This window comes from Centropristis striata, chromosome 24 (assembly GCF_030273125.1).
Source record: "Centropristis striata isolate RG_2023a ecotype Rhode Island chromosome 24, C.striata_1.0, whole genome shotgun sequence".
Lineage (NCBI taxonomy): Eukaryota > Metazoa > Chordata > Actinopteri > Perciformes > Serranidae > Centropristis > Centropristis striata.
The window spans coordinates 20806207-20820230 of record NC_081540.1 but is presented as its reverse complement, the minus strand read 5'-3'; the positions used below and the strand labels follow the sequence as shown (position 1 = coordinate 20820230).

At 39.3% G+C, this 14024-nt stretch overlaps 1 protein-coding gene across 1 annotated transcript; it reads right to left on the bottom strand.

The window, feature by feature from the left end:
* Positions 1-4181: 4181 nt before the first annotated feature.
* On the bottom strand, positions 4182-13709 carry filip1l (filamin A interacting protein 1-like). Its single transcript, XM_059327932.1, has 2 exons — positions 13579-13709; positions 4182-7817 (listed from the first exon to the last, which is right to left on the bottom strand). Exon 2 carries the CDS (start codon positions 7700-7702, stop codon positions 4964-4966), a length of 2739 nt encoding a protein of 912 aa, XP_059183915.1. The 5' UTR covers positions 7703-7817; positions 13579-13709; the 3' UTR covers positions 4182-4963.
* Positions 13710-14024: the final 315 nt, after the last annotated feature.

Genomic DNA, 14024 nt, shown 5'->3' with positions numbered 1-14024 from the left:
TCAGTCTGGCAGAGAAACCACGAGCAGATCTGTCTCTCTTGGCCGAACCAGATAGTTTATGGATCGAGTAAGTCTAAAGTGAGTCAGGGGGTAATTGAGGTCGCAGACAGTAATCCAGCTGCTGGATGCTTTCTCAAGTGGAGCTCTAATGAATAGCATCTTGTTTAGACCCTGCATCATTTCATTGGGCCCAGACTGCTTTGGATCCGGTTTCTCCAGCTGCGCTCCTTCACACTCATTCAATTTAATGCCTGATTTAATCATCTCCTCCTTGTCACACTGGTTTCTGTGTGTTTGGGTTCCTGCAACAGTTGTCTTGCACCGTCTGAATGACTCTGAGGAGTATTTGGGAGTAAACTACAATACTTTGATATTTTTTGATGTCACATGTTTAAATCGATACAATCTTAAGCATACATATGTTATTGTGCAATTTCGAGGTGCTTGTACTTTAGTTGAGTATTTCCATTTTATGTTACTTTATACTTCTACTGCACCACATTTTGAGGCAAATATTGTACATCAATGCATTTAGCTGACAGCTTTAGTTACTTTTCAGGTCAAGATTTAACATAAAACATGAGAACCTTGAGAAAATTTGAATGCTGCTTACATAAATGCATTAATAATTATAATCTAATAGTATATTTGGAATATATAACAATCTGAGTGGGTCCTGGTTTTGGTTGCAGGACTTTTACTTGTAGTAGAGTCATTTTACAGTGTGGTAATACTACTTTCACTGAAGTAAAGTAGTGCTGAATACTTCTTCCACCACTGTCTGATAGTATGGACAGTACCAAAGCTATTTAAAACAGATCTACAATCAGATTTTCACCCCAGAAATAATACGATAATAATGACAAAATGAAGAATGTGTAGGCCTCTAAAGCATAGTAAAACATTTAAGAATAAGAACAAGAATTTAACTCTATTGTAAAGGTGTTAGTATGGGTCTAATGAAGGTTGTTCATTTTAAAAAATATTTTTTGGGGGGATTTGTTGTTGCTGCATGAAAATAAGTATTGGTATTTTTTTATTTTATGGTATTAAAATTTGACAACCTCAGTCTCAGCTGCCACCCAATTGTCCAGTACTATAATTGGCTATCAGACTGAACAGAAGCAGGACCATAAACTTATGTATTTTAGTTTTGTTAGTACTTTATACTGTGACTAATTTATTCTATTAGCCCACTTTCGGAAGCACTTTTTTACATTTGTATGGTCCCACTGTTGTGTTGTGACTGGTAGGGCAATTTATCTTAAATTACAATCACAAACACATGAATGTAAGAAACTGTAATTAAAATAAACGTGAAGTGGAGATAAAAATAGTGAAAAAACATATCTGGACACATCACTGCTCAGTTCATACTTAAATAGTAATGCTGCATGCAAAATGTACTTTAGGAAGGGAGAATGAGGATGCAGTACAAGAGGCATTATTTAACTGTCCTCAAATGTAGCTGCCTCTTTCTCAAAGCTGGAGCCAGCATTGTTAGCTTTTTCTCCACAGTGGCTTGATGTAGAGCTCAATTAGCATTCTGGATGAGTATGAAGCAAAGAACACCAGCCACTGTTTGAAATGCACTCATGTAATCCCCAGATATAAACACTGTGTATCAATCTGCTCTGCAAACATTCTTTAACCCTTTGATGCACAACATGGCTCTAAAGTGACCCAACAAGAGTTTTTATGTTCTATATCTTTGCAATAAATTATTTTCATCATTCAGTATTCCAGGTTTTCCTCAATTAGTTTGTTTTTTTTATCATCATACATCCTCATTTTATGTTTTCCTTTATATTTTTTGAATGAAATCCCTTTTTGTGTCAATACTCTTCTAATGCACAACATGGGTCAAAAATGACCCATAGGCCTATCTACTTTTTAGCTAAGTAGCTTGCTAAGCTAACTACTAAGCTAACTTCTTGGCTAAGTATTTAGCAAAGTAGCTTGCTAACTGCTAAGCTAACTTCTTGGTTAAGTATTTAGCAAAGTAGCTTGCTAAGCTAACTACTTAGCTAACTTCTTGGCTAAGTAGTTAGCTTAGCAAGCTACTTAGCCAAATAGTTAGCTTTGTAATAATACAAAAACTTTTTTTCTTCATAAAGTATGAGAAGCAAAATGGAAATAATGATCTGTTGTTATCAAAAACAAGACATTTAAAGAATACTTGGAATATTCAATCATAAAATAAATTGATATCAAAAGATAGAGCACAGAAACACACAGCAGCATTAAATAACATGGGGAATGAATGAGGGTCATTTCTGACCCATGTTGTGGATTAGAAGATCAATATGATCAATATGCTGTGCATCAAAGGGTTAAAAACCCACTAAGCCATCTGAAATATTAAGATAAAGTTTTAAATGTATTGTGATTGTGTTTTTGTTTTTGGAGAAAGGACACTACAGCACATATTGAATTCTGACTGATTCAGAGAAACCTGCTGTAAGGAAAACTCTGCAGCTATTCAACCAGGCAATTCTGTCTTTGAATTGTATTTTTTTCTTACATTAGCTCTGTATTGAAACATGACATTAATGAATGAGCCGCCACAGATAAAATCATCCCACATCCTCCCCACTGTATCCTCTCCCACATCCCTTCCATTCCTGTCTCTCAGTCTCCATCCCCTCATCATCATCATCATCACCCCGACCTTGGGTACAGATTTAATTTAAACGAATCGCACGTATGTGGTAATGTTTCCACTGCAGGCACATAAACCGCATGTAGAAGAATGCATATACATGGGGGAACATTCGTAAGTTGTACTGATGATTCATTTCATAGGACATGATTCATGGGAGCAAGCAAAATAAAACTGAAGTTTTGGGTTTCTCCCCAATGAATGGCAGGCTAGGTGAGACTTTCTGCTAAAAGCCCACTGAGGTTAAACTATCAACAAATACATTAGTGTTTCTGAGACCCAAATGGCGTACCATTTTTTTTTAAAGAGGCTTTTTGATGTTTTTAAGTATGGTTTGTAATTACGCAATGGCAGCGTCCTCAGAAAAGAGCAACAAACATGTTTTTCTCTTTTCTTTTGGCACTAAAATATTTCATTTTTAAGGATTTTTCGTCATACTATGTGGATCCCAGATGGCTCTTTTTTATAGCATTCCCCAGCACCCAGTAGGGATTGAGTGTCTTGTTCAAAGACACCTCAACATGGTGGATGATGGCCATGGAAAACTGAAAATATAGCCTTGATAACCACTTTTTTTGATCTGCTGCTAATTAAATTTGTCATAGAGAGCTGCAGAGAAGTTTTTGATGGCCAACCCAAAAATTTGCATTGCACTGGTTCCCTCGATAAAAAATGAGATTTTTCCATTGGATCTTTGGAACAAGTTTAGAATACTTACACATTTTGTTCAGCAAGATAATCTTCACAAATGAACACCATTCCAATGATTTTTGAAACACAACAGCAATAGCCAGAAGATCATCTAACAAATTATACCACAACCTTTAACGTCACCACCACAAAGTCTCTTTTAGCCATTTGTTAACCCCAAAGTATCACATTAAGACACAAAGACCTTGAGGAACACCATAGAAAAATCCATGCTGTGATTTGGTATCAAAAACCGTAGACTTTTAGAGTTTTGGGGATATTATTGTCAATACCTTTATAAATGTCCTCTATAGTCTATAGTGTCTATAGTGTGTGGATGTAAAGTTTTAGTTTATGCAATTCCAAGACTGTTTAGGGACCCCAGTATGCAGAAATATTGTAATCTATACTGCATGAGAAAAACAGGGGATTATAGAATTGTCATTAAGTCTGCATGTCTGTAACAGGAGGGTCATAGCACACATTTTCAAAGAGATATCTTGAGGTCAAAAGGGTCTGACTTTCAGGGTACCGGAAGTGCAAAAATGCTCATTTTAAGGTTTAATGACTCATTCCTGCAGCACTCTACTGAAGATGAGAGAGAGAGAGATCAATAATTCTACCAAATGTTACACTTTTCTAGATTCACCTCTTCCAGCAGTTTTATAGAGCAGCCCTCTGAGGTTTAAAAGTTTCAAGCAGAATTTCCGTTGTATCATTTAAGAGAACAACCATATTCACATCATGCTGGTTTTCATTCTCGGTCACTGGGTTTCTGTGCGCTGGATGTAAGAAGAAACTATGACCTCAGTCTATGATTTTAACTCAAGCGGGCAAACACATGTGAGTATCCCAGAAGGCTTTTTGTCTTGTGATCTGTTCAAGTATGAGCACAACTCCTCCACTTGGGTATTATTTAATTAGGTCTTGACAGTCTTTATGTTCAAATGTTAGAAACGTTACTACACACTGTGTAACATGAACACATTGGATTGAGATCTCAAGTGTTACTTTGCATGCACCAAAAATCAAATCAAACAACTGGTTTCATTCTAATTGCATTTTGCTCAGATTGTTTTTTAATTTTACACATTCAAAACATGCTGGATTTAGTGAATAAATGAAAATGGCAAGCATGGAGGACAAACTTATAAACATAACACTTATTTTTGCACACTTTAATTCTCAGAAAACCAAACAACTTAATAATAATGCAGTATGTGTAATATGAAGTATAAAAACTGGTATGATACATCAGTGTGAATAATCTGACTACATGGCAAATTGGCCACTGAGTACAATACAGTAAGTGCACATAAGTTAAAACCCGGTGTTATGTCTAATTAAATCAAATTTCTAGTGCTTCAAAATGGTTTTTCTCATGCAGGCAAACAATAGTTTGAACTTAATCACACAGAACCAAGCAAACCAACCAAAATAAAAAGGAAACATTCAAACCTCAGTTTAAAATCATGAATCAAGTAAAACAGACATGTAAATGTATCAGGGTATAGAGTTGGGGTGTCAGGGTCTATGGTTGCACTGGATCTCATGGGCAGGACTCAGTAACGATGGATGGGATGGGATGGAGGGTTTTGAGGGGTTATCAGGTCAGTCATAGACATTACTTACTGTAATTTGTGATGGCCTTTGGATTGGGGTGGAGGTGGGCTTAATCATGATGCTACTTGTGATTTTGCTGTTGCCTTTGACAGTAGAAGTACTGCAGTTTGCAAGCACCTGAGTCCTTTGCTCCTGGAGTCCAGGTGTGTGGCACGGGCTCAGCGTTTGCGTCGGAGTGCTGATGCTCTGAATGAAGGGGCTCCCTAAGTGAATGTGGATTTTGTTGTCCTCCGTGGTGATGACATTGGGCCCGGAGCTGTTAGACCTCTGGACCTGCCAGCTGCTTTGTCTTTCCGGGGTCACGCGGAACACGGCGTGCCCTCCGACGACCTCCACCGGCTCCGTGGAGAGGGAGCGGTCAGGGGTGCCTGTTGTGACTGACACGATTTGAATCGGTGACATGGCTCTGTCTGGTGTTACGGAGCCACAAGAGTCTGGAGTCATTGCTCTGGAGTATGTAGCCATAGTGAAAGGTGATAGGGCCCTGTCTGGGGAACACGGTTCGTCAGAGATTGGGGAACCTTTGGATTTTGCTGTTGGGGAAATTGATTTAACAGTAGGGGATATGGAAGCATTTTGGATGATGGTAATTCTCTGTTTGGGCGGACCTCCGCTTGTGGGTATGACGGCAGTGCTGGTGAATGACTGGGTGTTTTCTGTGGTCGGGCTGGTGATCTCTAGCGTTGCAGTGTTATGTCCGTGGTCAGGAGTCACTTTAATGTGCAGAGGCTGCCCGGGACTGTGGGTCAACACAACATCTCCAGGCTGAACGTGGTTGCCGTTCTGCCGTGCTTGCACTTTGCCGTTCGACTGATGGGGCGTGTCTTTGTTTTTCAGGAACGGGACTCGAGCTCTTCTCAAGTTGTTTAGATTATTTACATTGTTGATGAGTGACGGGCTGCATTTGGTGAGCTGAAGCTCGTTGCTGTAATTTGCATTTTCCTCAGGTTCGCTCTCGTCGTACAGCTTCCCGTTCACCACAGCGCGTTCCAGCGGGGCCATTGTCTTACAGTTGGGAGACATGAGGTCAAGCGGCTCTGTCTGAACTTCCTTGGTGGAAACGTGGAGGTCAGAAAAGCGCCTTCCATTCATGCCAGGGCGAAGACTTTTGCTGAAGCGTCTGTATCTTTCAAGCTCTCTCGTGAGTGTCTCCATTTCTCTGGCCAGCTCTTTGTTTCTGACCTCCTGCTGGGTCAGTTTTCTTTGGAGTGTAGAGTGGTCAGTTTTCATGCGGCAGATGGACTCCTCTGTCCCCATGTATTCATGGATCTTCTCTTTCAGAGCTGCCACCTCTCTGGTCAAATGACTAGACTTTGCCTCCTCTTCCTTCAAACGTTTGTAGAGAACATGCTCCTGGTTGCACTCTTTCTTTTCAGCCAGCTGGTACTTTGAAAGTTCTTTCCTGGATATTTCCAGCTCCTCCATCAAGGCTTTACCTTTCTCTTTTTCATTGGTGAATCTTTTCTCCAGTGATTCAAACTCCTCTGTTTTTAAGAGGTCTCCCTCTACCACCTTCATGTCTTTTAATTTGCATCTTAGTCGTTCAACCTCCTGCGTCAAATCTTTTACTTTGTTGTCTTCTTGTTGGAAGCGGTTAGCAATGGGTGTTTTGATGTGCTCCTCTTTAGCCTTGCTTCTCACATATTCTCTTTCTATGTTCTCAAGCGATTGCAACCTTTTCTTCATCATATTGATCTTAGACTCCAAATCATTACTCTTTTCCTCTTCAGCAATCAACTTGTCCTTCAAGTCATCCCTTTCCTTTGTCGCGGTGCACATCTTCTCCTCCAGCTCAGCCTTTGACCTCAGTGCTTTCTTGCTCTCGTCGATGAGTTTTTCTGTGACTGACGTAACTTTGTCCTGTTCAGCCTGAAGTTTGCCAGTGCTGTTCTGGACCTTGTTCTCCATTTGCTTTAGCTTGTCTGCCATTGCCTTCCTCTCATCCACCAGCATGACTGTCAGAGTCTTTAACTTGGTCAGATCTTCCTTCAGTGTCAGCTCTGTCTTTCCCAGTTGGCTTTCAGCAGCCTCCAGTTCCTTGACCCTGACTTTCAAGACGTCCAGCTCGCTGGTCACAACCTTTGACACAGTCCTCTCCTTCTCCAGGTTACTTTTGAGTGAATTGCACTCTTGCTTGCTCTTGCTGAATGCATCCTCTAATTTCTCCAAGTCCATAATTCTGTGGTTGAGTTTATCAACTTCAGCCTTCAAGCTCCGGCTTTGATTGGCCTCTTTCTCCAGTTTCTTGTTGAGGTCCCTGCAGTGGTCTTCCATTCTGATCAACTCTTCATCCTTCCCCTCCATTTCAAGTACCCTTTTGCGTAACTCTTCCAGCTCAGACATGAGGCTGGAGTTTCCACATTCACCACGACTAATTTTGTCCCTCAGCTCCTGCAGTTCTTCCTCAGCTCTGCGCAGGGTCTTGTTGGTCTCCTCCAGCTCGTCAAGTTGCCTGCTGAGAGTTGACAGCTTCTGGCGCAGCTGCCGGTTTTGGGCATCCTCGCTGGTCAATTTGGCAGTCATGGTGTCTTGTTCCTGATGGTATCGACCCGATTGGTCACGCAGCTCAGCCTCCAAGCGGAAAACCTTTTGCTCCTCTTCCTGCAGATGGGCATTAGCCGAGCTGAGCTCCTCCTGGGCTTGTGAAGCACTCGCACTTAGTTCTTGGACCTTTGCTGTTTGTTGATTCAGCTGCTCAGTGAGACGCTGCTGTTCATCCACAACCATCAACGCAAATGACTTGAGTTTTGTCAGCTCCTCCTTCAGACTCGTAACCTTTTTGTTGTTCTCTTCCTCCTTTCTCTCCTGGTAGGCCTTTTCTTGATCAATTAACAGCTTCAACCTGTAAAAAATAAAAAAGACAAAAATCTTTGAGCAATCCAATTAATAACTTGCATATACTGCATTAGGTAAGTAAGTAAAATGAGAGTAAAAATACATGTTGGTTTATCATTGCAAAATTGTTGCAGTTGTATTTTCTTTTTCTTGATTTATTTGCTATTTTTCAACAATTTTCCAGTGAATTTTGGAGCAAAACATATTGGAATCATTGATAAATCTAAGATGTCAGTCTTTTTTTTTATTATGTTATGTTATGTTGTATTTAAAAAGGTGCTAAAGAAACTCCATCCCCCGCTGTCATTACCCATTGGGCCCACTTCTCCAAGCACTGACACATCATAAACACTGTTATTTTCCCTGCATTTCTGAGGAGGACTAACGTTTTTATGTCATGGAAAATTTAACACATCATAAAAAGTATTACTTTAACTCTCTCAGGTTGGTAGACTGAAATACCTGTGGTTACATTTTTTTGTTCCCTTGTTGCCAGCTAATTCTCCTATGGTTTGGAAACCTGAGTTACTGCTGTAAATATAAGGCCTTGAGTTTAACAATCAGTTTCCATAGTATTTGAGGGTGTAACATATGGCCTTTTAAGCCCTCTGGGAAATAATGGGAAAAGGCTGACCAGCAGCCGATTGGTGACATTTACCTCTGACCTCTAACCAGGATATTATGTGATATAGTTGCTGTTTAATGGTAATCTTTATCAGTTAAAGTTTATTCATTTGAGACTGAATGTACTGTAGTCCTAAAATGAGAAGCACCTGTGGTTCGAGTCAGACTCAAGACAGAAATATTCTGTTTTTAGACTCCAAAGCCAAAAAAAAGGCTTACAATTTGACTTGGATTTTAACACCAATGACTCCTGACTTCACTTGGACTTGAGCCCTTTTACAATACTTAAAATACATTATTCCTTAGTTGCACAAAAAAAGCATTCATCTTTTCATGTAAATTCAAACTACACTCTGAAAAACAATGGGCTGAATTTGTACCTTTAGGGGTACAACAGCTTGTCACTGTGGCAGCACCTTTTAAAGTACAGTTATTGTACTCTTCACATGTGTTTGGGAACATATACTGTATGTAACTTTTGGCCCTAAAAATATACTTTTTGGGCCTCAAAATCTGTTCAATAATCTGCATTGTACCTTGGGGGAGAGAAATTGACTCCTATTGTACCCCTTTTTTTTCTTTTCGGGCTAATTATTGGACCTCAAAGTATGTATTTTTTTATTTTGAGGTACAACAACTTACATATATGCTCCCAACCCAATGGCAAGGGTTCAACAGCTGTACCTTTCCTCAATGACAAGCTGTTGTACCCCCTATAGATACAAATACGTCACATTATTTCTGAGAGTGTGCCCTGTTGCTAAAGTGGCATTACATTTGGTAAAGTCCCCATTATGACAGGATAATTGTTTAGGACTTTGGGCTTGTGAGTGTTGACTTGGGATTTTAGTGGAAAGACTAGAAAAACAATGACTTGGTCACACGCTCAAGAGAATACAAAAATCAAAGGCAGTGGTGTAGAAATTTGACTTTGAGCTCATATTTCGACATCAAAGTACTCAAAGACACATTGCATGTTTGCCATTGGATGCAGTTGCAGTGCATATAAATGCTCAGAACGTCTGGCACATGCATACATCACCAGGACAAAGTGGCTACAGCCCCAAGGGAAGGGTATGTTATGACTGCTGTGTGTGCAGCTGCGAGGCATTTCCACACAGATGGCCCGCTGGCATGGAACAATCCTTTAATTAAGGGGTTCCTCTACTACCAACCCTTCTCCCCCTTACCAAAACCACCACCACCTACCCTCCACATTTTTTTCTTATACATTTAAAGGAATTCCCCTGCTTGCAAGGGCAATTACAGTCCTACAGAGTTTATACAGAAATCCTCCCACACACACAAACGTACACTCTTCGGGATCACTAATTCCACATGTACACTTGGATTGTGGGCCATGATGTGGAAGGGTGGGACACTTCGGCAGCATGTCATTTCTTTCTCCAGTAGCTACTAAAGGGTGGGAGCGGGTAGGGGGACACATGTAACTGCATCCATCTGTTGCAATTACATCCAGACCAAACAACACTCAATAAAATATTATAAGTATATGCATAAGATTCTTTATAGTGTGGTTTGGGTGGAATCGGAGATGTTGGGGATTTTTGTGGCAGCAAATATTATTATTCATTATGAAGTATGGTGCAAACTTTATTTTATGTTAACTGTGTTAAAACTGTAAATAATAACCAAGTATAATGTTCAAACAATAATGTGTCATTAAACCAGGTTAGAGTTGAAATGTGCGGGTTAGCAAGTACATATGACTACAATTTTGAGGACCTTGTACTGGAATATTTCTATTTGATGTCTCTTTATACTTCTACACTACTGTACAGTCATGGAAAAAACTATTAGACCACCCTTGTTTTCTTCAGTTTCTTGTTCATTTTAATGCCTGGTACATTTAAAGATTTGTTTGGACAAATATAATGATAACAAAAATAGCTCATAAGAGTTTAATTAGCTGATATCTAGCCATTTTCCATGGTTTTTGTCATAATAAATGTCTAGATATCAGCTCTTAAATTAAACTCTTATCAGCTATTTTTGTTGTTATCATTATATTTGTCCAAACAAATGTACCTTTAGTTGTACCAGGCATTAAAATAAACCAGGAATTGAAGAAAAAGGGTGGTCTAATACATTTTTCCATGAATGTATTTTGAGGGCTGCACTGAAACTTAAATAAAACCAGAATGCAATACTTTATAACCCTTTATCATTGGGCCGGGTTGCGGGGTCTGCAGGCTAAGGAAGGAATTGCAGACATAATTTTTGATTTCCTAAATACATACACTGACTTCCTAATTTGATGCATTCTATTATTATTTGCAGCGTCTTGACTTTTAAAATCAGGTGCAAAAAAGTTGAGTGTTTAACGTAAATTTTAAAAAAATTCAGTATTCTGAGTGTATATTTACAAATATGACCAAAAAGTATTTTTTTTATCTCATGACTTATACCACAGTATTTCTGTACTATTTTTTTTCCTAAGCTGTTTGAGTATTCCAGGTGCTCAGAATATTTTCTGTCTAGCCTTGTTGACTCTAAGTTTGCCCTTGCTCGATACTGGCTGCCATAGCTGTTGATAATACTTTTATCATTTAACTTTCAAGGACTCTGGATAAGAGTGTCATGCAAGAAGCCCTATCTTGCACCAAGCATGCGTTGAAAAATGACATTTTCTTTGAATGTAATGTGTACCGAGAAGTTGCTAAGCAAAAAAAAACAGTCATCTCTCTTGTGAACCAGCCTGTAATCACTGTTTATTCAACGTCTTATCTCAGTCCCCGTTGTTTTCCTAGTGATGTCATCGTCCAAAATAGAAAGAGAAATATACTTTGTTTCCAAGTAGGACTGGAAACTCTGTCCTGAACTGGATATTAATCCTATATACTACATGCGCGGGCACTTTGCGCTAATAAAAGAAAACCCTTTGAGAGGAAACGACATGGCTCATATGCCCAAAACACACTGCTCGCCTCACACCAGTAAAATCACTTGTAGCCATTTATGGGACTTTTTTGAGCTACTCCCAGTGATACATAAGAAAATGTCGGTGCAGATTAGTTGTTCCTGAAGTTTTTCTCATCAGGGACACACACATGGATGAGTGTGTTCGGCCAACAGAGCCACATCTGAGAACATTTTTGTTGTTGGATATAATTTAGTGCGGACATGAAAGTCTGCATGAGAGAGGATATACGGAGTGACCTTTGGTGAAAAAATATTATCCTGTAGCTGACCCTTAACTAATGCTGCAGACCTAAAATACTTTCACAAGTAGTAGTAGACCAAGTGGCCAGTTTGGCCATCTAAAGTGCTATACGCGTTCAGGGAACACATAAATATTACAGTTGATCTATAAAGCGTTTGTCCACGTTTCCTCCCCATTATGTTTTATCTCTGCCTCGTTACAAAGCAGAGATCTGCACAGCTTGAAAGCACATTATTTTGGAGGGATAAATTGTAAAGCGCTGCACATAAAGCTCATAGTTTCATACTTATCAACATTACAAGGCACCTTACCACCCACTCTGCAGCCTGTGCAACAGGTACCAATTTCACATTGGGTGCCAAGGAGGGATATCTCAACTTTACAGGATTGTTTCTGGCTTTGTTGCAAATATATTTTCCCTCAAATGTAACATAAATATAATTAAAAAAGACATCCAGTCAGGGAGTCACAACTAGCCCACAGCTTTACAGCTTCACAGAGGGCTTCCCTCTCTTTACGTGGCTCCCCAAGCTGGAAACTGTGGCTCACCCGCTGCTTACACCTTCCATATGTCATTTTCTAACCACAAGTGATTAGGTCATGTATGCACAGACCGATATATCCTGCACACATACATAGCCACCTCCGCTTTAACATGTGGAAGCTGGGCCGATTGCCCTCATGTGTGACAGAGTTTAAAAGGAGGGGGGGTGCTGATTGATGCAGTGCAAAGACTCTATGTAAAGTCCACACTGGCTAAGTGATATGCCCCCAGAGTGCAATCAACATGTGTAAAATATGTAACTCTGATATTTATTAACTTCCTCCTGGTTGTGGTGATGTTGTTAATGGAGTAGTGTGTTACCAGACGAGTCCTAAAACTGTGAATAAATTACATACAGTGTTTCCAAAAGACTAAATATACATTATGTAACCGTGTTTTAACACCACAGATCTTTATTTCCTCAAACATAAACTACTGTTTAATGCAAGTCTTTGAGATGAGCCATACTTTATATCATACCAGCTTTATTACAGTAACATTCATGTAATTAACTTTTTTCTTCAATCACAATAAACATGAAATTAATTAAATGTCAATAAAAAGCCATCAAAATCTTACTATAAAATCCAGATTACTAGAGTTTAAGAGCCAAAGACTTTCTATCAAAATCATATGATCTCATATAATTTGTTACAGTCATCACATATCTGCTTTAACAATCAAGTATATAAACTTTTACATGAACTTCACTCAGTCTCTCCTGATTAAAATGCCAAAATGATAAAAACAGAATTTTCTCTACATAGTATCTATTCAAAATATACTATAATCACAGAATATGTGTAATCTAGTGTCTTCTTGCTCTACTATCCACATGGGATGCCACATGATCCTCGCACTATAAATTTTGCCATCTTGCACATTCAAAATTAAGTTGTCAGTATTTCTACGATTATGTTACCTCAACAAATTCCTTGCCGGGCCATAAATATGACATGTTCAACGCCGCTTTTCTGACAAGGCTTGAGATTCATGACTGTCTAAACAAATAAATGCAAACTGACTCCTGAGCATGTAAGAATAGCTCATCCACAATGTGCTTTTTATGGATATGTAAAATTGGATTAAACATGAAATTTCTCTGATATGATACAAACCCTATAGAGTTTACATACAAATGAAAGAATTTAAAACTTTATGTATTTTGTTCAACTTTGAAATGTTGGCTTTTGCTGACTGGGAAAACTTTAAACTATTGAGTTTTTAACTTTTTTCACTAGTTGTTTGTAAGTATAAACCCTTAATTAAAGCACACAGCATAAAACTTAACATGACAACCAGCATAAAATGATGATATCCTTAACATCTGTACATCTCCAAGCAAAACAAGACATCAGCAAGACATTTATAAAAAGTTTTAAAGTTTTTCCTCATAGTAATGTTCAGAGTGCCTACCTCTGCCAAAGGTTTCCCCGGCTTCACTGCCATAAGCTCATTATCTCGCCGTACAACACCCGACCTTCAACTCTTCCTCTCTCTGTGTGTCTCACTCTCTTAGTAGCTGTAATGTGGGCATTCCTGCAGTCAGACCAAACAATAAGGGATGTGCTCCCTGCCTATGGACCATTACATCATCAGCATGTCCTTATATGGAGCTTTGCATTGCAGAGGCTCGCAAGAAGGGGGTGTGCTTGCTCGCATGTGTGACTGTGTCCATGTGTGAGTCTCCTAGAGTAACTGTTTAACTAAAGGATGTGGCGGAGAAGAGGGAAAAGGTTTTTCTTGACGTATGTAACGTGTGAAATATCTGTCAGTGCTCCGGAGGCAGAGCAGTAGGTGAAGAGAGAGTTTAGGTTACGCTAATTCCTTCTGGCTCTTGTCAACATAAGTCATTTTTTTTT